At 51.0% G+C, this 24,263-nt stretch overlaps 2 protein-coding genes across 2 annotated transcripts; one reads left to right on the forward strand and one right to left on the reverse strand.

Annotated features, from left to right (window-relative positions):
* Positions 1-224: 224 nt before the first annotated feature.
* TMEM86A (transmembrane protein 86A) lies at positions 225-4,575 on the forward strand (the record flags this gene model as incomplete). Its single annotated transcript, XM_084240626.1, has 5 exons — positions 225-232; positions 1,234-1,480; positions 2,311-2,394; positions 3,490-3,754; positions 4,139-4,575. The coding sequence occupies 5 exons, from the start codon at positions 225-227 to the stop codon at positions 4,573-4,575; spliced, it is 1,041 nt and encodes a 346-aa protein (XP_084096752.1).
* A 3,662-nt stretch (positions 4,576-8,237) lies between these two features.
* IGSF22 (immunoglobulin superfamily member 22) lies at positions 8,238-18,148 on the reverse strand (the record flags this gene model as incomplete). Its single annotated transcript, XM_084240752.1, is given in 29 exon segments — positions 8,238-8,522; positions 8,525-8,576; positions 9,412-9,485; positions 9,489-9,709; positions 10,034-10,108; positions 10,303-10,389; positions 10,392-10,475; positions 11,245-11,427; positions 11,430-11,451; positions 11,454-11,548; positions 12,897-12,948; positions 12,952-13,001; positions 13,004-13,132; positions 13,135-13,191; positions 13,346-13,396; positions 13,399-13,450; positions 13,454-13,486; positions 13,564-13,592; positions 13,595-13,687; positions 14,463-14,644; positions 14,646-14,697; positions 14,771-14,821; positions 14,824-14,848; positions 14,852-14,875; positions 15,422-15,466; positions 15,470-15,535; positions 16,182-16,359; positions 16,568-16,607; positions 18,040-18,148. Coding segments are annotated over 29 exon segments (2,496 nt in total).
* Positions 18,149-24,263: the final 6,115 nt, after the last annotated feature.

The following is a 24,263-nucleotide window of genomic DNA, read 5'->3' on the forward strand; positions in this document are numbered from 1 at the left end:
CTCGCCGGCGGCCGGGGAACGAACCGGCGTCGCAGAGGCTGCGGCCAGCCTCGCAGCCCAGCGCTCAACCGCTGCGCCACCAGGGGAGGCCCTGACATATGTGTTCTTTTATTTTGAAAGCTGTGTCCACCTGTGGTTGTACATTTTGTGTGTATGTACTTGTTAGGTACCTACACAGCCACAGGGTGACTGATTCTGTACATCTTTGTGTATTTGTTAGGACTATGGGTCGGTGAGCTGCTAAGAACCTAGACATATGTCTCTTCCTGTTGCGGATTGTGCATTTGCTGACCACTGTGTATCCATTTTGGTCTGTGTTTGGACCTAGTACTGTTGTAGGTCTACCAGCGATTGTGTCTGTGTGGACTGCATGTTAAAAGGCTGTGGGGATAGAATGCAAACTGGTCCAACCACTATGGAAAGCTGTGTGGAGGTTCCTCAATCTGCTGAAAATGGAGCTTCCATATGATCCAGCAATTCCACTCTTAGGTATTTACCCAAAGGACACAGAAACATTAATTCAAGAGGGCACCCGCACCCCTATGTTTATAGCAGCACTATTTACAATAGCTAAGCTATGGAAACAACCCAATGCCCCAAAATAGATGACTGGATCATGAAGATGTGGTACCTATACACCATGGAATATTACTGAGCAATCAAAAAAGATAAACTCATGCAATTTGCAGCAACATGGATGGATCTGAAAGGGATCATGCTCAGTGAAATAAGCCAGAAAGAAAAAGAAAAATACCGGAAAGTCTCACTCATAGCAGGAATTTAGAAAACCTAAATAAGGGAGCAGGAAAAAGACTAATTATAACAAAGTAAAAATCAAAATCAACAAGCAACTGGAAACCAGAGACACACTGGGGTGGGGGGGAGAAGGGAGTAGAATCAAAACAAGGGGTGTGTGTGAATAGTATGGGGACTATAACCAAGATGAAAATGCATATATTGTGCAAAAATGAAAAATGATGTAAAAATATATATAAAATTAAAAAAAAAAAAAAGGCTGTGGGGTATAGGTTTTGGCTTCTTACCCCTGGGTTATGAGAAAATGTGTGTAGCCATGTGTCCAGGACAGGAATGCGGCTCTCTTTCAGCCAAACTCTGTCCTCACCCAGGAACTGGGGTCACGGTCACGTCCCGGGATGCCGGGGCCCAGAGACCCGGCGGGGCGTGGCCTCGGGGCCCCGCCCCCCCCCCTTGAAGCTTCTCTTCTCCCGGCAGAAGCCGGAGGTGCCTGGACGGCGAGGCCACCGAGGCCCCGCCCCCCGCCTCCCGCCCGCTCATTGGCCGAGTCCGCAGTGACGTCGTGGGGATCGCAGACAGAACCCCCGGAGCCGGGCGCGCGGGCCGCGTTGTCCGTCACTCCGGGCTTTGTCTGCTGCTCACCTGGCCGCGGGCGCGTCCTGGCCGCCCAGCCCGGAGCGGGGTGCCCGCCGTTGCAGCCGCCATGGTTTCCCCAGTCACCGTGGTGAGTGCGCGCGCGGCGAGCCCGCATCCGGCGCGGCCGGTCGGACCCCCCGGCCAGGGGACGGGGCTGCGGCAGGCCGGGCCGCGGGGGGCCGGGACCCGGCAGGGGGCCGTGTGCGGCCGGCCTCCCCCCACCCGGGCGGGAGGTGGGCGCTGTCAGGGTCCCGGCTCCCCAGACCCGCGGGGCTCCTCCTTCGCGCGCCCCCCGCCTCCCCGCGGGAGGGAGGGGAACAGTGGGCACGTGACTAGGAAGCGTGACTTTGTTGATCTCTGTCTGCGGCGGGTTGGCGGGGTCGGGCGGGGGAGCGGGGGGCGGCCGCGGGGTGCTGCGTGGGCAGACCGCAGGGAGGCGTGGGGGAGACGGGGGTGGGCCGCGGGGGTGGCTGGGTCCTCCTGGGAATCTTGTCCCAAATTTGTTTCTTCTCCTTCCTTTAGGAGGCTGGGGTGGGAGTGGGGGGGTGGGGGGTGGGGGACGCCCCTCGTCTAAGCGCATTGAAAAAGTATTGGCGGAAGAGAAGTCATTCTCTCTTGACACCTCCTCCTTTTCAGACTTTCTCAAGAACCGCTGTCTTTCCCCCGTGCTGCTGCTTGTAGTGCTGGGCTAGCGTCTCCCCAGCCACTAATGCCTTTTCTCCTTCTAGGAAATTTGGGATGAAGTAGATGTTGATGTTTCTGAGGGCTGGCAGGCGGATGCTGAGGAAACCTGGGGACTCTGGGACTTTGCATCTTCTCCAGTGTCCTCTGTCCAGGCCCCCGGCCTGACCCGCCGGGGGATGCAGGAATCTCCGTCCGAGGGAACTTAGTCGCCTGTTCTTCCTACTCTCACCCAAGGCAGTTGACAGGGCAGGCTTAGACCCAGGTTGCACCCATCTGGCTCTTCCCAGCCTCCCTCATCACAGTCTGATCATTCCCCGGGTATCTGGAGGTCTGGATGTCTGATTAGTCCCCCTGAGCCCCGTGCTTGACACCTCACCCACCACAGGCATTAGCACTCTGGGCAGAGACTGGGTGTACAGGGTACCCTGTACCAGAAACCCAAGGAAAGGAGCTTGGGGATCAGGAAGATGCCTGCTCTGACCTTTCTTTAACAGCCCCCCTCCCGAATCCAGCTGAGAACAAGTCAGCTGCTTGAACTTCTCTTTCTTAGTTCCCCATCTCCTCCCAGTCTGGCTTCAGATCAGAAGTTGGGAAGAGAACCCCTCCCCCTTTCCTGCTTCTCTCTCTGGTGTGCCTTGAAGTTGCCCTTGTTCTCTGGGAAACTAGACTAGCTGTTGCCTCGTGTTCCCCCCTCCCCGCCTTCCCTCCCTCCCCATCCTTGAAATCCCCTGTGTTTCAGGGACACTTTTCTTGCTTCCAACTCATGGGCCCATTTCTCTAGTCAGGATCCCCCCCCCCCACGTCCTTTATGGTGTCTTTAGGTACCTTTAGTGCTAGTTGAAGGGGAGGCTGAGGAGCAGATTGAAGGAGGTGGGAGCCTGTGGAGGCTGAGGTGTGGTTGGCAGTGCTTACCCACACACATTCCTGGCACTCACCTGGCGTTGCCAGGGCCCTAAGCCTGTGCCCTGGCCCCAGTGCAGAGGATCACGAGTTGCCAGTCATGGACTCTGTTGCTTCCCGCTGACTCCATTCTATTCCAGACAGCTGAGGGCAGATGCTGGAAGAGCTAAAGGGCCTTTGGGGAGGGGAAAAAGGGCAGGAAGGGAGAGGCATTGAGCTGCCTGAGGCTGCTCCATCCCAAGGTCTGTTTTCTGTCCCTGAGTGATGTTCTGGCCTGGGGAACAGTGGAGCCTTTCTCCTTCGTAATCAGTTATGCCTCAGGGTGGTGATAAGCTTGTTCACACCCTGCTGGCAAGTTGGAGTTGGCCAGACCTGGTTTCTCTATGTTCGTCCTCAGAGGAGTGGGGCCTGGCTCTGGGTTGGGTGTCTGGGCTGAGGATACTGGCCCTGAGTCCCCTAATCGGGTTCTAAGCTCCCAAGCACTGAGTGCTGCCCTTGTCCTGTGTCCTCCAGGTGAAGAGTGAGGGACCCAAGCTGGTGCCCTTCTTCAAGGCCACCTGCGTGTATTTTGTGCTCTGGCTGCCCTCGTCCAGCCCATCGTGGGTCAGCGCCCTCATCAAGTGCCTGCCCATTTTCTGCCTCTGGCTCTTCCTTCTGGCCCATGGCCTAGGATTCCTGCTCACCCACCCCAGTGCCACCCGCATCTTTGTGGGGCTCATCTTCTCTGCTGTAGGTGATGCCTTCCTCATCTGGCAGGACCAGGGCTACTTTGTGCACGGTTAGTGACCACTGTAGCTATCTGAGAGGGATCCTGAGGCTGGGGTCCAGAGGGGTCCTGGGTGGGGGACACAGATTTGGGAAAGGGACCTATCAATCATATGAGGGATCCGAGGGTTTCTGAGACCAAACACAATGAAACACTGGGGTCCCTCTTTGGGGTGATCTTGCAGGTGATCTGGTGATCAGTTCCGGAGTTCCCAGTGGTGGTGGTTGGGGGAGGGTGGTGGTTGGGGGAGATCTCTTTACCTTGGTGGAATTCTTCCCATTACTCCCCAAACAAAACTCCTGGGTTATCCCAAGCACTCCACTGATACCCCACCTCCCACACTTGTGTCTCACCTGAGCCTGCTTTCAACATCCCTTCCTCCCTTTTCACTCCCAGGTCTTCTGATGTTTGCAGTGACCCACATGCTCTACGCCTCAGCCTTTGGCATGCGGCCACTGGCTCTTCGGACAGGTCTGGTTATGGCAGTGCTGTCAGGCCTGTGCTATGCCCTCCTGTACCCCGGCCTCTCAGGTGCCTTCACCTACTTGGTGGGGATCTACGTGGCCCTTATCAGCTTCATGGGCTGGCGGGCTGTAGCAGGGCTAAGGCTGGTGGGGGCAGCCTGGCGTTGGACGGAGCTGGCGGCGGGAAGTGGTGCGCTGCTCTTTATCATCTCTGACCTGACCATCGCCCTCAACAAGTTCTGCTTCCCCGTGCCCTATTCACGGGCGCTCATCATGTCCACCTACTACGCTGCCCAGATGCTCATCGCCCTGTCAGCTGTTGAGAGCCGGGAGCCAGTGGAAGACTATAGACTGAGCAAGGCCAACTGAGGGGCCAGGATCTGGTCACTCCTCTCTCCTGGGGCTGGGGTCCCCTGAAACCTGGGAATCTGTAAGGGCTGGAGCAGGATGGCTATAGGGCATCCTAGGGCAGCAGGCTCTGTCTGGGAAATGAGTAAGTTCAAAGGGGTAAGCAGGATCTCCCCAGCAAGTCTAGGGTCCAAGACAATGCTGAGAGTTAAAAAGAGCCAGCTTAATACTCCTTGTTGGAGCAAGAAGTACACATCTCCCTACCCCTGCCCCATCAGGACTGTCCAAGCCCCTTTGAAGGGTGATGGTGCTCAGCCTGACCTCCCCCCACTTCTACTAAATGGAAGAGTCTGACTCACCCACTCCCACTCTTTCTGAGCTAAGCAGAGTTGAGGGAAGAGGGGAGAAATCTGTGTTGAGATGAGTCAGGTCTAAGGCTTGAAGCCCCTTTCACAGGCCCTTAGTTGGGAAGATTTGATGAGGGTGGAGTCTCCCTTTCCCTCATATCCTTGTTACTTGAACAATCTCAAATTCTCAGTGATGGGTGGGAAGGTGAAAGAGGGGTATCTTGTCCAGGTAGGTAAGAGAAGGGATTTCTTTGGCCTGGGAGCTTGGAGTACCAAGGATTCAAATTGGTCCCATCTCAAAGTCATCCCAGAGCTCAGGCCCCACACCACCACATCCTTAGACCCTATTGCCAGGGATAGGGTGAATTATGCCAAAGGAAGGGGCCAACTTGTGTGAGTGTGTGTGTGTACGTGTGTGTGTGTGTATGGTCTGTGTTCCAGCTTATCTATGTCTTTCTCTGCCATCTTGTCTCTGTCCTGCTGTTGTCAAAGTCTTATAGGGAGAGGGACTCAGGGAGCTGCTGAAGGGGGATGCTGAGCCTGGCTCAAGAGAGCTGTCCCCCCCACCTGCCCAGTGCTTTCCTCCCAGCCCCCTCCTGAACTGGGAGCAAGAGGAGGGAGCGCCAATGACACTCTAGGGTCATAAGACCCGAGGCACATTCAATGCAAGGGGATCCAGGATGGAACAACTCCATCCTCTACTTCTCATGAAAAAAAGAAATAAAAACTAAGGGCTATTGGTTGCCCCATTTGTCTGCCTGAGTAGCACGTGCCTGTTCTGGAGAGGAGAGGAGAGGGTGGGGGCACGGTGCCAGGGGCCCTGGATGTCCTCACAGTCTGGGTCACAGTCCTGGCCAGTGCATCTTGGCGCCAGGCTGGCTCCCTGGCTCTGGTGACGCTGTGCTGGTAGGAGTGGGTCTCACTTCCCCGGTCACGCGTGTGGGTAAGGATGTAGTTCTGGGTGAGGGATGGGGACCTTCTGAATTTGGTTCATACATTCCCTTATACTTGGGTACCCACCACCTTTGGTGATCTTAGCTACACAGTGTCCTCTCCTGATGCCCTCTCCCCACCCCCAATTCTGGGCTCAGTCTGGGATTGGCTGATTCATACTTCAGATGTGAAGCCCTGGCAGAATAAAGCCTCACCCCACTGCAGGGGCATTTGCATCTTAATGGGCAGTACTGTGATCCAGAAATATAAAGGGCAACCTTGGGTGGTGGTAAATATGCCCTTAGTAGCAGGGTTATTTACAGTTGTGGGACATGATAAGGGAGACTCGAGTCCCATGTGGATATCAGATAAATCAGAGATTTTCAAACTAGGATTTTTACAGCACTCCATGGTAAGAGATAGCTAATAAGTAGAGAAGGGAGGCTCAAAGACCCCTTATTCCTGTTTTAAGTCTAGTAGCTTCTTAAGACCTTTTTTAAAGGAAGGATGTCACTGCAAAACATTTAAGTTTGGAACCCAGTAAGCTGAATGACCAATCTTCCTAGCTCTGAGATGCTCTCATTCTCAAACAGTGGGACCCTTGGGTGCTAAAGAGGCAAGGTTCTGATCCCTCAAATCCTGGACTGTCAAGACAGACCAATCTGGGATGAAGAAATGGGAGGGAGAGGATGAAGTTGCAAAACTTATCCTCTATACCCGGATGGGAGGGGCACAGAGGGGAGGGAAAAGTGACTGCAGGGATGGGGAAGGGAAGTCCTGGACCAGTCAGAGGGGGCTGGGCACTTCCCATGTGGGTGGGTTTGAATTAGGCTCTAGGGGTCTGTGTTCTGCATCTCCCCATCCCATTCTTGCATCTATCTACTTGGTCCCTGCTGTACACCATCCTCAGGGACCAGCAAGGGTGAGCTCAGTCAGTTTATTGTCCCTCCAACCCTGATGTTTTATATCGACAAGCACCAGAGAGCAAACTGGGCTTCCCTCATTGGGGGCCATGCAGAGGACATTTCAAGAAGCCCCGTATCACAACATTTTCCTGATGCCTGGAGCTTGCATAAGGTACTTTGATTTTTTCTGCAGATTCTCAGTGACTGACACTAGAAATACTTACCATCTTTATCTGAAGGAACAAAATGTGTATTTGTTAGTGTTAATGGTGCTGGAGGCAGGTGAAACTCCAGATAACTGGACTTGTTACCGGGCAGAACCAGGGGTTCTGGCTGACACCCTCACCTTCTCCTCTGGGGTTAGACCCAATCTGTGTCCCAAGGTCTGTTGAGTGTAAGGGCGCAAAGCAGCCATTTATTCAGCACTTAATATTTGCCAGGCATTGTGCCAGGTACTTCCAAACATTCTCTCATTTAAGCCTTCACAATAGCCCTAGGAAGCAGAAAAAAAAGGCTTCAATGTGACTTGCCAAGGTCACAGGGCCTCAACCTCTTGTGCTCACAATTGGAGTTGTCAGAGTTCGCTCTAGCTGGGGAATGAAAGCTGGCTGTCTCTCACAGTGCCTGTCTTGGCCTAGTTCTGTTACACAGTTCAACAGTCACTCTGGAGGCATCATCTCAGTGCTAGACACTTTGAGCACTTGAGAGACAGAGCAACAGGACATGGTCCTTTCCCTAAGGGGAGGCATCTATAACAGGATGAAAGTGGTCTATAACCACGGAGACCATGGCAATGAAGTGTCATGGAGAGTTCAGGGAGTGGCAGAGGATAAAGCTGGATCAGGGCCGACTTTGGTTGGGACTTTATCAAGAGGATCATGGGAAATCTAGAAGGGAGTTTGAACAAGAGGGAGCAAAGCAGATCAGCTTTGCATTTGGAATTCATGCTGCTGTCAGTATAGCTATGAAGACAGAATTATAGAATAAGAAATAAAATTTCCCTCTTAAGTACACGAGCATAAAAGTGGTAGTGTGCAGAGGGAGGGCTTCTAGTAAGCTCCCTTCAGTTCTTCCATCTGCTTCATTCTAAACCAGCAGTTTTCAGTCTTGGCTGCACATCAGAATCATTTGCAAAATCTTGTAAACAGATTTCTTCTAGAGCCCTGCCAGAGAGGTTGTGATTGGTAAGTCTGGTTTAGGCCTGATCACCAGTATCTTTTTTTCCAGGAGGAATCTAAGCCCATCAAGGATTGCAAACTACAGTCTGCTGAAGGCTGGCAGACTCCCATGTCTGCAGGCACCAGGCACATAACAAATGATAACCAGAGGAAGGACAGTAGTGCAACTGTGACCATTTAAAGAATACTTCCATCTGATGGCAGATTAAATAAAAATGCAAAGAATGGATGGACTTACCCACGAGGCAGCCATTTTGCACTTCTGCCTCAGAGGGAACACAGCTGCACAGCCCCCACCTTAACCCCAGCCTGTGGCACTCTCACCTTAGACCATGAACTTGCAGTTGCTGCAGATCCTTGCCCAGCTCGTTCTCTGCCAGTACGCTGTAATGGCCACTGTCGTTGAGTGTGCAGGTGGGGATGACAATGGTGCACACACTGCTGGTGGAATTGTACCAGAACTTGGAGTTGGCCATGATGTCGATGTCACCTTTGTTGAGGGTCACCATGGGCCACGGGTTCCCAAGGAAGGCACAGGTCATGGTGCAGTCCTGGTTGCGCAGCACAGTGTGCGACTTGAGCAGTTTCACGAAGCGCAGTGGCGTGGGTGGCACCAGTCCTGTTGGTGCGGCTTCAATTTAGAGCTCAGGTCCTCGACTGTGAGGGACAGGACTCGGTGGCCGCGAGCGCTCCATGGCCCTGAACGCGCGGCCGCTGGCCCAGAGCCCTGAAGGCACCGGGGAGACCCTGGAGATCCTGGACACGCGGCCCAGAGGAGGACCTGGGCTAGATTTCCAGATGCAATCAAACTCTGGGGCCCGACTTTGTACTAAGTTCCTAAGATCCCACCCCCTTCCTCCCCTCCCTACTAACCCCTAGTTCCCCAACCCCCTACCTCTCCCACCCCCATGGCTCCAGGGTTCCAGGTCCTAAACCAGGGGTTTTTACGCTTTTGCAGACTGGTGAGTGCTCTACTTATTTATTTATTTTTTGACAGTATCTAGCTTCACGAACCCATAGCTGTTCCTCGGCTTTTAAGTCCCCACACAAGCTCTTCCCAATGTCACCCCAGTCTCTGCTCTCTCTGCTCTCGCCCATTTAGTCCTCATTTCAAGTTTTGCTAGGCTATTGCCACCTTTCACCCTGTCCCTCAGGCTTCCAGAGCTTTCTCCAAGCTTCCCTGTGTCCCTTCCATTCTCATCCTTGTCAGCCCCTCCCAGTCAGAGGGGGATGTCTCACTCTATCTCCCCCCATTCTCCTCCCCCCTCTTTTCTGGGCCCTCCACCATCATCCTGTTCCCAAGTGCATCTAACATATCTCCTCCCCTAGGCTTCAGTGACCACCACTTCCTTCCCCCAGGTCTCCAGCATTAACCTGTCCACTCTAGTGGGTCTCTGATTTTACCTCAAATCTTGGGTACACCTTGCAATCCTTATGTCATTCCCTCTATCACATATCCGGGACATAATCTGAACACCCAAGTCCTACTCGCACTTGTCCTTGTTGACCAGCCAGGTATCCTCGGAGTCTAGTGGGTCACTGTCACCAGTTTCATTCCGGGCCACCACTCAGAAGGAGTACTTCCTGCCAGGGAGCAAGCCGGTCACCTTGTACTTGTTGTTGAATACTTGGTGGGCGGCAGTGAACCAGGTGGCTGTGGTGGCTTCCCGCTTCATGATGACGCAGTGGGCCTCCCTGTCATTCTGCACATCAGGGCTGTGGTCCCAGATCAGAGTCACCGTAATTGGGACCTCCTCAAACACTTGTAGATTTGTGGGTGGCCAGCGAAAATCTAGAACAGTTGGAAGGCCCCTAAGCCACCCTGGGGCCCATAGTATTTGCCCTTACCCCAGCAACCTGGTGTGCCCTGTGGAGAATGGGATGGGGCACATCCTTTCATCCAGTCTCAGACAGCTAGTGTCTGAGAGTCAGAACAATGAATTCTGAAGTGAAACTTAGCCATTTACTAAGCTGGGGGCTGGGCAAGTTACTTATCTTTTCTGAGCTCCATTTCCTTGTTTGCAAATAAGGGCTAACAATAACTATCACCAGATGGTGGGGTAAAGTGCCTAACACATAGTAGCTGTTTAATAAAACAGTTATTTATGGCTAAAACCTGCCTTATTTATAGCTATTACTTGAAATTCATCTCCTGTGTCCAAAAGAAGACCATCCACGGTGCACTTGGTGTCTGAAATGGGAATTTGAGGGACCATGAGGCCAGGAGCTCCAAGGACAAGAGATCATAGACTAAAAGCACATGGAACAGGGAGTGCTATTAAAACCCATAAAGGAACTGTGGGAGGGAGTATGTTCAGAGGAGCAGGGGTAGATGAATCCACCCAGAAAACCCCCTTGGTCCATCCTGGGCCTCTGTCCATGAGAACTGGATGGGGTCCTTGTTGACTGGTACCCACAAGTTACTGCCTTTCTTCTTCCACTCCACCATGTAGCCGAGCACTGGGGCTCCCCATCCTGGCTGGGGGAATTCCATGTGATAGTCACATCCTCTTTCATCACATCAGTCACTTGAGGCTGGGAGGTAAGACAAGGGAGCTCTATGGGGATAAAGAGTGGGCAGAAGTTAGGAGGGGGAACATGGAGAGAGTTGTCCATGCTGACCTTTGGTTCCCCTCACAAAACCCTTAAACCAATGAATCTGAACTCTGGTTATATATTAACATCAAGTGGGGGGAAAAAAACAACCCAACAACAGTAGCTAATGTCTGGGTCCTACCTCCAGATATTCTAGTTTAATTGGATTGGGGTAGAGGTCAGGCATCAGCATTTTTTAAAGATCCCAAGTATAGCCAAGATTGACAATCACCAACTTAAAACTGCCAACCTGTGTTATCCCCAGTGCCATTTCTTAATGTACTGTCTTCACACATCAACACATGGAGATCAGTTGGGAGGTGCACAGCAAGTAACTAATTAGTTATCATCATTAAAATGGGATGTTAAGGTTTTTTCCTTTGAGAAAAGAAAAAAAAAAACTAGAATGGATTTAAAGTTATCCCTAAAGTGACATCACTTTCATTTGGATTTGGGATGAGTTCTAGAATAGGGAAACAAGAGGGGTCAGTTCCCTGGGGTCATGGATGGTTCTGGATATACATATCCAGGAGGGTGTTGTACATGTGATCTGAACGGGAAAAGTTGATAATTTCTGCCCCAAATGATGTTCTGCTCTTACGTTGGAATCCGTCTCCTGGGATAGCTAGAGAGATGACCCTGTGGAATTTCCCACACACCAGCTTTGCTCATTGGCTGACGGCCCCCTGCTGACCCCTGAGCTCCCCACTGATCACAGGCTATCTCACTGACCAATAAGATTTCCTGATAACACTTCATCTGTCTCCAATGGGTCGCTCACTCCTCCTGTATTGACTGACAGGATATGAAACTGGCAAGCTTTTCCTCCTTCTACCTTGTTGGTGGCGAATTGGGTGACTTTACTTTCCACCTCGCCTATCCTAACCCAAGATTTCTTGCCAGATGCCCTCGTGCCACTATGAACTGTGTGTCACAGGTCACTCACCATTGTCCTTTGGAGTCTTCCACTTCATGTGCACACAGCTACCCGAGAGCTCCAGGAATTCCACTTTGCCCTGCAGAGGCTTGGGATGATCTGGAGACACAAGATAGCTTCAGAATGGGGCGTTGGAGCCAAGATCACAAGGGTTTTAGCTCATTTGCTAGAGAGCCACTCAGACTGGGACACAGCTAGATCCCAAGTTTCTGGTTTCCTTGCTTTTCCCCCACTTGCCCAAAGAGCTTCATCCTGGCCCCAAGGGACTTTTGCCTGCCCATAAATGGGTAGACTGGAGATTTGAGAGACTCTACTGCTCCTGATCCCTACTAGTCACCTTCCAGACAAGATCTTTCCCTCTTCTGAGCTTCTAGAATGCCAATATGTACCAGTATTATAGTGGTGTACCTTATAATTACATGTCTACCTGTTTTCATCCCCTTGGGGTTGAAGGACTACAGGGAATACTTTGTCTCTGTATTCCCAGCTCTGAGAAAACAGAAGAGGGGCTCAGTAATGCTGCTGAATTGAATGGAAACCCAAAGCTCCTCACTGTGCAGCTTGATAGAGATACAGATGGAGGCGGTCATGATGGTGATGGTGTTGGGGGGGCATGCTGAATTAAGGCCAACTCCTCATCTCGTTTCTTATCTTATGTTCAGACCCGCCCCAAATCCCTTTCCCACCACAATACAACTTTTTCTCCGACCTCATTTTTTTTTTAAAGATTTATTTATTTATTTATACAAGCACTGGGTACAGTCAGAAGCGTGGAAGGGTGAGAGAATTCACCAGAGCCAGAATGGGAAACAAAACAAGCAGATGGACTGAAATACACTGCTGAGGGGAGCAGTGGGCGTGGCAGGAGAGGTCTGCGCGCCTTGTGGGACCCTCGCTGGTGGCCGGGGATGGAACCGGCGCTGCAGAGGCTGCGGGAAGCTTCGCAGCCCAGCGCTCAACCGCTGCGCCAGCAGGGGAGGCCCTCCAACCTCATTTTATCCTCAACCCTATCTCACCTCCCCTCACTTCATTTCTCTCCAATATCCATCCCAGCAAACCTCACTTCCATCCCACTTATATCCCACCACTCTTTCACCTTCCAACCAGTTCTCACCTCCCAGTTGATAACAAGACTGTAGGAACATCTGAAGGTTATTATGTGCTATATATTCTGCTATGTACTTTAAATTTGCTTGAAATAGATACTAATGAAACAAAACAAACACCTACCCTATTGCAGATGAGAAAATGAGATGTAGGAAGTTAATGGACTCGCCCAAGGCTAATTACTCAGGAAAGTAAGAGGTGGACTTCTGCTGCAAGACCAGAACTCCAGTCCCATTCTCACCTCCAACTCCATCCTTGGCCTCTTCCTCAGTCTGCCCCCCACCCTGACTGCTAGGCAGCAGGTGCCCGCATATTAGCCCATCCAGGGTCCTGCTCTCACCCAGCATGCTGAGATGCAGAGCGGCAATAGCTGAGCCATGGTCATTCTTGAGTTAGAGCAGGACAAGGCCATTGTCCTCATGCACACAGTTTGAAGTGGTGAGAGTGCCTGGTTTTCCCCTCGTTCTATGGACACGCGCTTCTCCTCTGTTGCCTCCACGCTGTCCTTGTACCGTGTCACTTTGGGCAGCGGCTTTGCCAGGAAAGGCACCTTGATGCTTGCTGTGTGGCCCACCTCACCATCACTGGATGCGCAGCTAGTGCCTTGAGTATGGAAGGATCAATAGCGGGAGGATCTGCAGGGAAGGCACCAGGGAAGGCGGTCCTTCCCAGATGGGAGAGGGGAGGGTGGGGATGGTGGGGGGGAGGGAGGAGCCTACAGGAATGGGCCGGAGCTGGGAGCATGTTAGGGGGCCAGGTCAGCTTTTTCTGTAGCGGGCAGGACCTTACCTGCAATGAATACCGATGCTTTACTCTCTGTGTCCTTGGCCCGGAAAGTGTCTTGCCCTTGTGCATGGGGCCCATTTTGGGAAAGATGAGCTTGTGCACCACACCCTACTTCACGATTTGCACCGCGGGTAAGTCTGTGATCTGGGGGATGGATGTGAATTCGAGTGTACCAGGTTGACCCCCCCTTCCTTTGTTCCCTTCCCAGCCCCGCCTCAGACCTCCTTACTGTCCTTCAGCCACAGGCCTCCACCGTCTTGTCATTCAGCACCATGCAGAACTCCGCTGGGTTCCTGGTGGCTGCGTGTACATCAGACATCCTGCTCTTCACAGTGGCCAGACGCTCTGGGTTAAAGGGGGTTGGGCTGGATCAGGGTGTCACCTGGGTTAAAATAGGGGGTTGGGCTGGATCAGGGTGTTACCATGACACCTTTGCCCTCAAGGGAAAAAGGCTGCTGGTGATGGCCTTGGGGAGAGGCAGGGCCCCACTGTATAGATCAAAATAATTTATGCAGGGGGGTTGGACAGGGTCAATGAGCCATAGGGGGAGTGCTGGTGGTAGGGGGAGGAGAGCCAGTAGGTTAGGGGCTGGTGAAGAGTCAGTTGTATTGGGAAATGGTGGCCAGGAAGACTGGGAGGTGGTTAATGGGGCCTGATCATTGAAGGGTGGTAGTCAGTGGGATTTAGAATACTCAGCTGAGGAAGGAACAGATGGTGGGCATGCAGTTGGTTAGTGGATGCTGGTCTGTGTTACTGTGATATGCCCAGAGTTAAGAGGAACTGAGGGTGGTCAGGGTTAGTGGAGAGTTGTGAGAGTTAGTGAGTAGGGCTGGGTCAGAATCAAGGATCACTGTCACTATCACAGGGTTTCTGCAGGGGTGAAATCAAGGGATTTCTGATAGCATTCCAGAGAAGGGGGATGATTTAGGTCCAGGAAATAGCGATGTTAGGGCCTGGGAAGTCATAGATGGTTAGAACTGGGGAGAAGGGGTGGTCAGAGTGGGGAGGTAGAAGTGGATCATGGTCTGAGCGAAGGTTGCAGTGAATAGGGGGAAGGTTGGTGATGGACTATTAGGGAGAGGGGGTGTGGTCAGAGGGGATTGATGGGGTGGGGCTGTACCTTCCACAGTGACCATGGCAGAACTGTAGTGTTCAGCGGGGTCCCCATCCTTCATGGCCACCACATGAAGTGGCTCGCCACTGTCACTTAGCTGAGCATCCTCAATGATGAGCTCTGCTCGCTTGCCCTTGTGGCTCATGCTATACTTGTTGCCACGTTCTAGCAGCCTCCCGCCCTTTCTAGCGCAGGGTCACATCCTTGGATGTCAGCTCACACTCCAGGCATGCACACTCCTCTCTTTCACACGAGATTGCTCACAAACTTGATGGGGATGCCTGTGGACAGAGAGAGAAACCAGGTGAAGGTGCCTGCATTGTGCATGTTCATGTTGGTAACAATCAGCATGTACTTGGTGCCAACTGCTTCACATTATACTTGCCCAGGGGTTACTGGATCCTCAGTGGCTCACCACCCTGCCTCGTGGAAAAGGTAGGAAAATTGACGAAGGAGTTTAGGAAGGAACCTTCAGAGGCCCCAATTCTCCAAGGCCATCCTGAGCTGGACAATGCCATGTCTACTTCTCTAGATCCCTCAAACACATCCAGAGGACCCTAACATCTCTCTAGCCTCATTATGTGGCTCAGTGGAATCCAGGGTCTCTGTTCTGTCCCAACCTCCACCCCCATGGATTGAACTCTTAATATATGTGAGTTTATTATATGCTTTCTCTTAGAGGCACAGATCTTCAGTGCCCTTCAGGACTACCAAATGCAGTCTTTTCCATTTAAAGATGGGTAGACTGAGACATAGTGAGAGGAAAATAACTGTGAACCCAAACAGTTAAGTGGCAGAATAGTTAAGAATAGAGTCTAGTTTCTAGCCAGTTTCAACATACTGGGAGGCATCCCTTTGATAAGGTCAAAGAGAGGCCGTGACTGATGGATAATGGACAGTCTATAAAGTGGGGGGGGTGTGTGAGGAGGAGAATTGATATTGCCAGGGTGGGTGCCCTCCATCACCTTGATCCATATCATCTTGATATTGGGGTCCTTCAGCTCCATGAATCAGTCAGAGGTCACTGTGGTGTCAATCTTGGTCTCTATGTCTTCCGGGGGCTTTAGAATCTGGATGGCCTGAGAGACTGTGATAACAAAAGGCAGGTGTCAGAGTCATCTGGAGCCTTCCCAGTCTTGTCCCCAATTCTGGAGGGGCCCCAACAGGTTGGGGAGAAATAAGTAGGTTGATTAGATAGCTGAGCTCCCCTGCTCCACACACAACACTGATATGGAAGATTTAGAGGGTGACAGATATGAGGGGGAATTAGAAATCACCACTTGAGGGACAGTCACTGTGGACCTGGGCCCATTATATATGTTCTCGAATTTCAGTATAGATGCTTACCAATGACAAGCAGGTCAAGTGAATGAATGAATGACAGTACTAATGTAAAACGAATGAAAGAGGAAAGCATAATTTTCATTTTGCAGATGAGGAAATTGAGGTTTGGTGTGACACCCAAGTTCACACAGCTAATAAAGCCATAGAGTTGAGATGTGAACCCAGGTCTGTCTGACTCCAAAGTCCATGAGGGATCGGTAAAGAGAAGAGAGATAGAAGGAAGGTTACCTGGGGTCCGGTCCCTTTCCTGCTCCTGTAGTAGAAAGGGTGCCTTTGAGTATGTGTGTGCAGGGAGACCTAGCTGCAGGGACACACACGCACTAGAACTTCTGATGAGGCCCAGCCTGGCCTGCACACCCCTGCCCCTTGATGGGCACGCACATCCATGTCCACTTTCTTCTTCATCTCTTTGAGACTTTTGAGTAGCCCTTGGAAGTCAGTGAAACCATATTCCATGCAGACCTTCTCGAAGTCCTTCTTGGGCACCTTGGACAGAATTTCCAGCATCTCTTTGTCATCTGTCACCTTTTGCTGCTGCTTCCTGAGAGCAGGGGGAGCCCTGGGAGGAAGAGGGTACCAAGCCTGCACTTACAGCTTCCTTCTGCAGACAGGAGGAGCCTTTCTTAGCTCTGAGATGCCCTTCCCCCCTTCATGGATAGTTGGAGCCTTGGCTATCAACTCAAGGCCCTGCTGAAGGGCTTTTGGGAACCTCTAACCTGGGTGGTGAAGGGAGAAACCCCATGGGCAGAGGAGACCCACAGCCTCACCTCTTCTTCAGCATCCTTTTGAAATCCATCTTATCTTGATCTGAGGACAGAGAGAGGGATCCATGCAGCACTTGCCTTGTGTCAGGAACTGTGCTAAGGACATTTCAGAGATTATTGTACCAGATTTTCACTACATCCCAATGAAGCAATTGCTTTTCTAATCCCCACCATTCAGAAGGACTGAGATGAGAAAAATGTGTTAGGAAGCCCTGTCCTGGCTTTTCGATAGTGACTAGAGGTCCCAACTAGAACTGTGCAGACTGCACAGGCCGGCAGATGTTTTATTTGACTTCTACAATGTTTAAACAAAAAGCAGTCCTGCATCTAACAGTTGAGAGTGATCACATGAAAATTCAGATTTTTGTATCCCAACATTGCACTGATATTCCCATATAACAGCTGTCATTGGGGGGATGAGGGGAGCAGCCACCCCTTTAGATAGAGCATGCCCTCTCCAGTTCAGCTCACTCTTTTTCCTGTATTTATGTTCCCTGCCTGGACCCTGTTGGCCAGTGGTTCTCAGTGCTGGCTGCACATTAGAATCCCTGGAGAGCAGTCAAAACAATAACCCAGCAGCACCTGATTTACCAGTCTGGGGTGAGACTCAGGCATCACTGTTTTTCACTCCCCTCCTGTCCCTTCCCTCCCTCCCCACCCACACATAATAAGAAGATTCCAATGTGTTGCAGGGCTGAAAATTACCACTATCATCACTTGAGTTTGCAACTTCTGGTTTTGAGCCCCAGGTGTTACACTTCCTCTGCTTTACTGAGTAGGAGGGATTGGGACAGAGTGTTTATCTGACCCTGACCTCTGTACAGAGGGAGGAACAATGATGGGAGGACTGGTATTCAACATCCTGGTCCCTGGCCATCTTTTAATCACTGTCCCCTAGAGACATGACCAAAACAATCTGCTCTGCTCTGAGACCATTTCTCAGCTTTCCCTAGGATCTGCCCTCCCTCCAAGTCTGCTCCCCAAGGACCCAAAGCCCTGAAGCTTAGGTCACTTGTTTACATCTTCATCCTCTCTCCCGCCACGGGCAGCTCATAGTCTCCCATTTCTTAAATGGAGCAAGGTCAGCATTACTCACATGTAGGTAAGGTCACGACCTCCCTAACTTCCAGGGGCCTGAATGGAGGAAGATATGTTCATTTGCCCATGACTGATCTCCTGAAGCAACCAAGAGTTCATCAGTACTCACACAGGTTCATGTGATTGATTTTTCCTAAGAAGTTTTCCTGGAGATGTGATCTGTGGGTGAACGAACATCTTGCCGGCTGAAGCTTTATCAAAGCACAGATTAGAGGCAGAGCTTAGGGGAGGGCTGATGTTACTTGGGCTCCTGAAGGGCCCAGTAGCAGCAAAGACTGAGGCCAAGCAAGTGGTAGCTGCAGAGGGAGAGAGGCTGCCCCTTCCTGATAATCTCCCTCCCCTTCCCCCCTCCCACCCTGCTCTCCCACTCTACTTGCCTCCCACGATCTTGGTTGTCTCGGAGAAGGTCTGCACGTGGGTGGCGGAGCTGGAAAACTCCATGGACATGTGCTCCTGCAACATCTGCTTGTGGTGAATGGTCGTCATGGTAACAGCAGGCGTGGGCTCTCACCTGGGAGGATCTGGGCGACAAAGAGGCCATGAAGAACAGAGAAGGGAGTAGAGGGGGGTTCAGTGTGTTCATGTGTGTGTGAGAGGGAGGGGCGGGACGAGGCAGGTGCACCCCAGGGAAGATGGTTGTGCACAGGAGAACCAGAGGCACAGGGGTGAGTTACCTTGCCTCTTCTCTCTGGCCTCCCTTTTCTTCCCTTCCTATCTCCCTTTCCCTGAACAGTTACCGGGACCAATGAGCCTGTCCCCCACTAAGAAACCCCAAACCATTCTGTTACTGGATTCTGGGTTCTTGAGTTCCCTGAGAAATAGAAATAATGGAGATTCCAGTCCTGCAGGTACCAAGCAAGATTTCTATTAAAGTTCATGCAATTCAGCGTAAGGAAGCCAGCATCAGGGACTGGGCCTGCAGGCTGCTCCCTGTGAAACAGGTGGAGGCTCCATTTAAGCAGTTTTAACCCAGCATAATTAAAGGAGAGAGTCCTTTTTCTGTTCTTCTTTCCATGAGATTATTCCATTTCATGATCTTCTTGTGCCTGTGACCTCTTCATGATGGAATCCATATCATTAGTCTAGAGGGTTGTTCGCCTAGAAGGTTTGTTGGTAAAATTTTTATTTCATTTAAAGTGTGCCTTGGGCCTCCCTGGTGGCGCAGCGGTTGAGCGCCGGGTTGCAAAGCTGCCCGCAGCCTCTGCAGGGCCGGTTTGATCCCCGGCTGCTCCCCGGCCACCGGCAGAGGGTCCCGCATGGCGCGCAGACCTCTCCTGCCGCCCGCTGCTCCCCTCAGCAGTGTCCTTCGGTCCTTCTGCCTGTTCTGCTCCCCGCTCTGGCTCTGGTGAATTCTCTCACCCTCCCGCGCTTCTGACTGTACCCAGTGCTTGTATGTATGTATGTATAAATCAATCAATCAATCAATCAATCAATCAATAAATCTTTAAAAAAAAAATGAAGTGTGCCTTGGGGCGGCATCCTTCTCAGAGACAGGCACAGTCACTATCAGAGAGAGGGTAGGTAGCCTTGCCCGAGTCTCCAGTGGAGAAATTTGGTTTTGTCATTAATTCAAAAGGGCACCTGCACCCCTATGTTTACAGCAGAACTATTTACAATAGCTAAGCTATGGATGCAACCCAAATGCCCAAAAATAGATGACTTGATCAAGAAGATGTCTGCTTGATAATGACTTGATTGGTCTCAGCCTGAGTTAATGTCCTGGAATTTCCTGAGACTGACAGGATCCTATTCACTGTCTAACACAATTCCAACTTCTTGGAGGGGGTAGATGTGGGGCTTAGAGTTACCCAGAGAAGCAAGGAGGGCCCTGAGGGAGTTGCTGGTACCTACGGATAGCTACTCGGGGCTAGGAAGGCAGTGCCGCCTGTTGCAGCAGGAGGGAATAAAGTCAGACCTAAGAAGGAACTTTCTGACTAAGCCATACTGCGACAGGCCTTAGAAGGAAGCCATGGGCCTTCTTCCTGGGCTCTGGAGACCCTGGCATGGGTGGAATGCCAAGACAGATGACAGCAGGTGGCTATAGCCCTGATTTTGTTTGTGACATGGTAAAGACAGAGGTTGAGTTTTTATTTCTTATATTTTTCTTTTCTTTTTTCTTTTTGAGTCAGTAACTCAAGCACACCATTAAAAAAAAAAAAAAGTAAAAATCTCTGAAGAGAGACTTCTGTTCCTGAACCCCTCCCTCTGTCTCCCAGAAGGAAACCAGTTGCTGTCTCTCAGTTCTTTCTGGAACTCCTTCATGCAAATAAAAATCTGGTTTTGTCATTAATTCAAAAGGGCACCTGCACCCCTACGTTTATAGCAGCACTATTTACAATAGCTAAGCTATGTAAACAACCCAAATGCCCAAAAATAGATGACTGGATCAAGAAGATGTGGTACATATACACCATGGAATATTACTCAGCAATCAAAAAGATAAACTCATGCAATTTGCAGCAACATGGATGGAGCTGGAAGGGATCATGCTCAGCGAAATAAGCCAGAAAGAAAAAGAAAAACACTGAATGGTCTCACTCATAGCAGGAATTTAGAAAACCTAAATAAGGGACAAGGAAAAAACCTAAATATAATAAAGTAAAAATCAAAATCAACAAACAGCTATAAACCAGAAACACACAGTAGGGGGGGAGTAGGGGGGAGGAGGGAGTAGGGTCAAAACAAGGGGGGGGTGGGGATTGTATGGGGACTATAACCAAGATGAAAATGCATACACTATGCAAAAATGAAAAATAATGTAAAAAATGTATAAAAGAAAAAAAAAGAAAACTTTTGTTAAAAAAATCTGGTTTTGTGCTCACCTCCTTTTTACATGTGAGGCAACCTAAGACACACTATTCGGTCTTCCTTTGTTTTTCACTGAATACATGTTGAAAATCTTTCCCTATCAATTCATAAAGAGTTTGAACTTTTTGGCTACCAGCTACACAGTATTTCTTTCTTTTTTTTTAAATAATAAATTTTATTTTTATATTCCCCATACAATTGCTACCCCCCAATTCTGACCCCAATCCCTCCCCTCCCGCCCCCCCACCCGCCAAAAAGTGTCTCTGGTTCATAGTTTTTTGTTGATTTTGATTTTCACTTTCTTATAGTTATTCATTTTCTTGGTCCCTTATTTAAGTTTTCTAGATTCCTGCTATGAGTGAGACCATCCGGTATTTTTCTTTTTCTTTCTGGCTTATTTCGCTGAGCATGATCCCTTCCAGCGCCATCCATGGTGCTGCAAATTGCATGTGTTTATCTTTTTTGAATGCTGAGTAATATTCCATGGTGCATATGTACCACATCTTCTTGATCCAGTCATCTATTTTTGGGCATTTGGGCTGTTTCCAAAGCTTAGCTATTGTAAATAATGCTGCTATAAACATAGGGGTGAAGGTGCTCTTTGGAATTGATGTTGCTGTGTCCTTTGGGTAAATACCTAGGAGTGGAATTGCTGGATCATATGGAAGCTCTATGTTTAGTAGGTCCAGAAATCTCCACACAGCTCTCCATAGTGGTTGGACCAGTTTGCACTCCCACCAACAGTGCAGAAGAGTTCCTTTTTCTCCACACCCTCGCCAACATTTGTTGTTGCTAGTTTTTTTAATATGTGCTATTCTCACTGGTGTGAGATGGTATCTCATGGTAGTTTTGATTTGCATTTCCCTGATTACAAGTGATGCTGAACATTTTTTCATATGCCTGTTGGCCATTTGCATTTCCTCTTCAGAGAAGTTTCTTTTTAGCTCTTCTGCCCATTTTTTGACTGGATTATTTTCTTTGTTGTTGTTGAGTCTCATCAGCTCTTTGCAGATTTTTGTGATCAGTCCTTTCCAGCTACACAGTATTTCAACGAATGGAAGTACCTGCCACTTCATATAACTAGCATGGCAGTTTGTGAACAAATTTGTATATGAGGAAACTGATGTCTGAGAGAAATAACCTGTCCAAGGTCACTCAGACTAGAATCCTGGGTTCATAATATCCAGGCCTGTACCCTTCAGGACACCCAAAAGCCTTGTTCTGATGCAGATGATTTGAGACCAAATTATCTCCCCTCATAGTTGCCTGGCCTGCTTTTACCTCTGGGATCTGAGACCACCCTTTACCCCAGTTCCTGCTCACCCCCTCTGGGTTCAGAAGATAGTAGACCCTGCGCCCTTTCTGAGGGGGGAGGGGAGCCTTACCTTGGGTGGTCAGTCCCTGGTAACCCTTGAACACTGCGTCTAGAGTTTTGGAGGAGCAGCTAGTGCCTGGACTGCAGACTGGCCAGTCTCCTTCCTTTGCTTCAGCAGAGGGGGCATGAGGAGTCACTAGTTCCTTAAATGTCTGGTCTCTGGGGGCTATCCCTTCCTCAGGCTCACAGCTGCCCAGCTAGATGGCACCCTGCCTTAGGGGGAGGGGAGCTGGGGGAAGGCGGAAGCGAGATTGGAGCCAGGGTTGGGGGAAATGCAAGCAATGTGGTGGGTAGGAGGCTGATGGTGGTGGTCCAGAGGTATTTCCCTGCTCTCTTGAGGCAGAGGTTTTGGTCTCACTGCTGGGTAGGAGCTCTCTGAGCTGAGGGGCTCAGGGTAGTGTGTGTGTGTGTGTGCGCGTGTACACGCGCCCACGTGCATGCATGTGCACATGTGCATGTATACACACGCACACATACATATGCACACACCATGCAACAAGGCTTAGGGAACAAAGCAACAGGTCTGTTTTCCCCTTGGAAGAGGGTAGGCTGGGAAGGTCACTGCACACACCCGGGGGGGCACCACTCATGTCTCAGGTGAGCTGAAAGTGTCTAGTGGATCTGCCATCTCATGTAAACCTGGGGGAACATTCATGTCCCTCTGTGTGTGGTGCCTGCACAGCCTGAGTGGCCTTGCAGGGCCACCCTGGGGGAGCAGAGGGAAATGTTAGCTCTCCTTCCCCTCCCCATGCCCATAGCCCAATCCCCCTAATCTGGGTAGGAAGACCATCCTCCTGGGGAGCCTGAGAGTGTGGCCCCCCTTTCCTGGGACCTTCATCCTGCTACACAAGCCATGCTCTATGCTTTCTTTACTGTCTACAGCACGTCTGCAGGCCAGGACCCTCGACAGCTCACCAAAGTTCTGGTATCAACCTGCTGCTTGGTCAGCAGCCCTTCCCTGGACCCCCTCCTGCCCTGGGGTGACCTCGCTTTCCAGCAGTGGCAACAGAGCTACTTTTGCTACATCCCTGAGGGCAGCGGTAAGAATAGAGCCAGAGTGTCGGGGATGGCTCGGAATCTGAGGCTATGGGCAGAGTCCCCAGTCCCCTTGGGAGGGACTACTCTCAGCCCAGGCCTTACAAGGGAAATTGCTGGGTTACAGCTGCCGTTGGGACGTGGGTTGGCTGACAGGGAGGGGCCTGAGTGTGGCCTGAATGTCCCCTTGTCCCAGGCTTGGTCTCTCTGACCCATCTGTGGGAATAGGTGACCTGCCAGCATTCTGCCTTCTCTGGAAGCCTCTCATACCTGTCTTTGGGGGTCCTGACTGGACTGGTGTGAAAGTGCGTGAGAATCCTGCCAAATGGACTTATTTTAATTTTTCAAATCTGGATTCATGCCATACCGACAATTGCCAATAGGGGGTGGTAGGGACCTTGAAGTGTGTGTGTGCTTGTGTGTATGTGTGTGTGTGTGTGTGTGTGTATACACACGTGTGTACAGGGAGGAGGGAGCGCAGGGGAGAGGCAAATCACACAGACTCAGGAGGCTTAGTTTTGCTCAAAATGCTCTGTTTATTGCTCTATTCAATGACCACGAGCAAATTATAAAAAGACACCCAATGTCTGTCTGCCGTGGAGTAAATATTTAAAGTCAGCAATAAAAACACGTGGCTCCAAGATTACACATGTTGCCAGAGTCATGCACGCCCTGCTCGTGGGCTTTCAACACACGCATGGACACAGGAACACGCAGAGCTACACGCAGCAGGACTTCGGGACGTTTTTTCCCACGGTGACGGATAAATGTTTCACACAGATCTGGGCCGAGTCCCTACCCCTCCCAGAGGCCCTCTCTCCCGCTCCCACAAGGGCCCAGGTCCTCTGGCTTCATCGCCCCATCTACCCCCTTCCTCCCCAGTGCCTCCCAGGCTGGCCCCTGCCTCCTGAGGGCCTCTGTACCCACAGGCCACCCCAGCTGTGATGCTCCAGTCATGCTTCTCCCACCCCCCACCCAGAAACACTCCCCCAGCTGAGTTCTCTCTGCCAACCCTTCAGGAGCTCCCCATGCTTGACCCTGGGTGCTCAGGCCCATCTCCCACCCTGGCTTGGATAACTGGGGGGAAATGCATCTGCCTGCTGGGAGAAGCAGGGTGAGGGCCGAGGCCAGCACCTCTGCCTGGAGGACTTAGGGGCTGGAGTTCATTACCCCTTTCCTGGGCTGAGGAGACACAGTGTCCGGTACAGACAGCAGAGATGGGTGGACAGACAGACAGAACACGCTGCAGCAGGACACTTGGGGTGCGGCACAGAAATGTTTGGATCAAGTAGCAACGGAACCATCATTAAAAACTGAGGCCTCAGGACTGCGTGATGTGGGTCAGGCCCCGGGGCCCCAGGCCTGGCCTGGCCCATCCTCCCC

The sequence above is a fragment of the Talpa europaea genome, assembly GCF_964194135.1.
Source record: "Talpa europaea genome assembly, chromosome: 1".
NCBI lineage: Eukaryota > Metazoa > Chordata > Mammalia > Eulipotyphla > Talpidae > Talpa > Talpa europaea.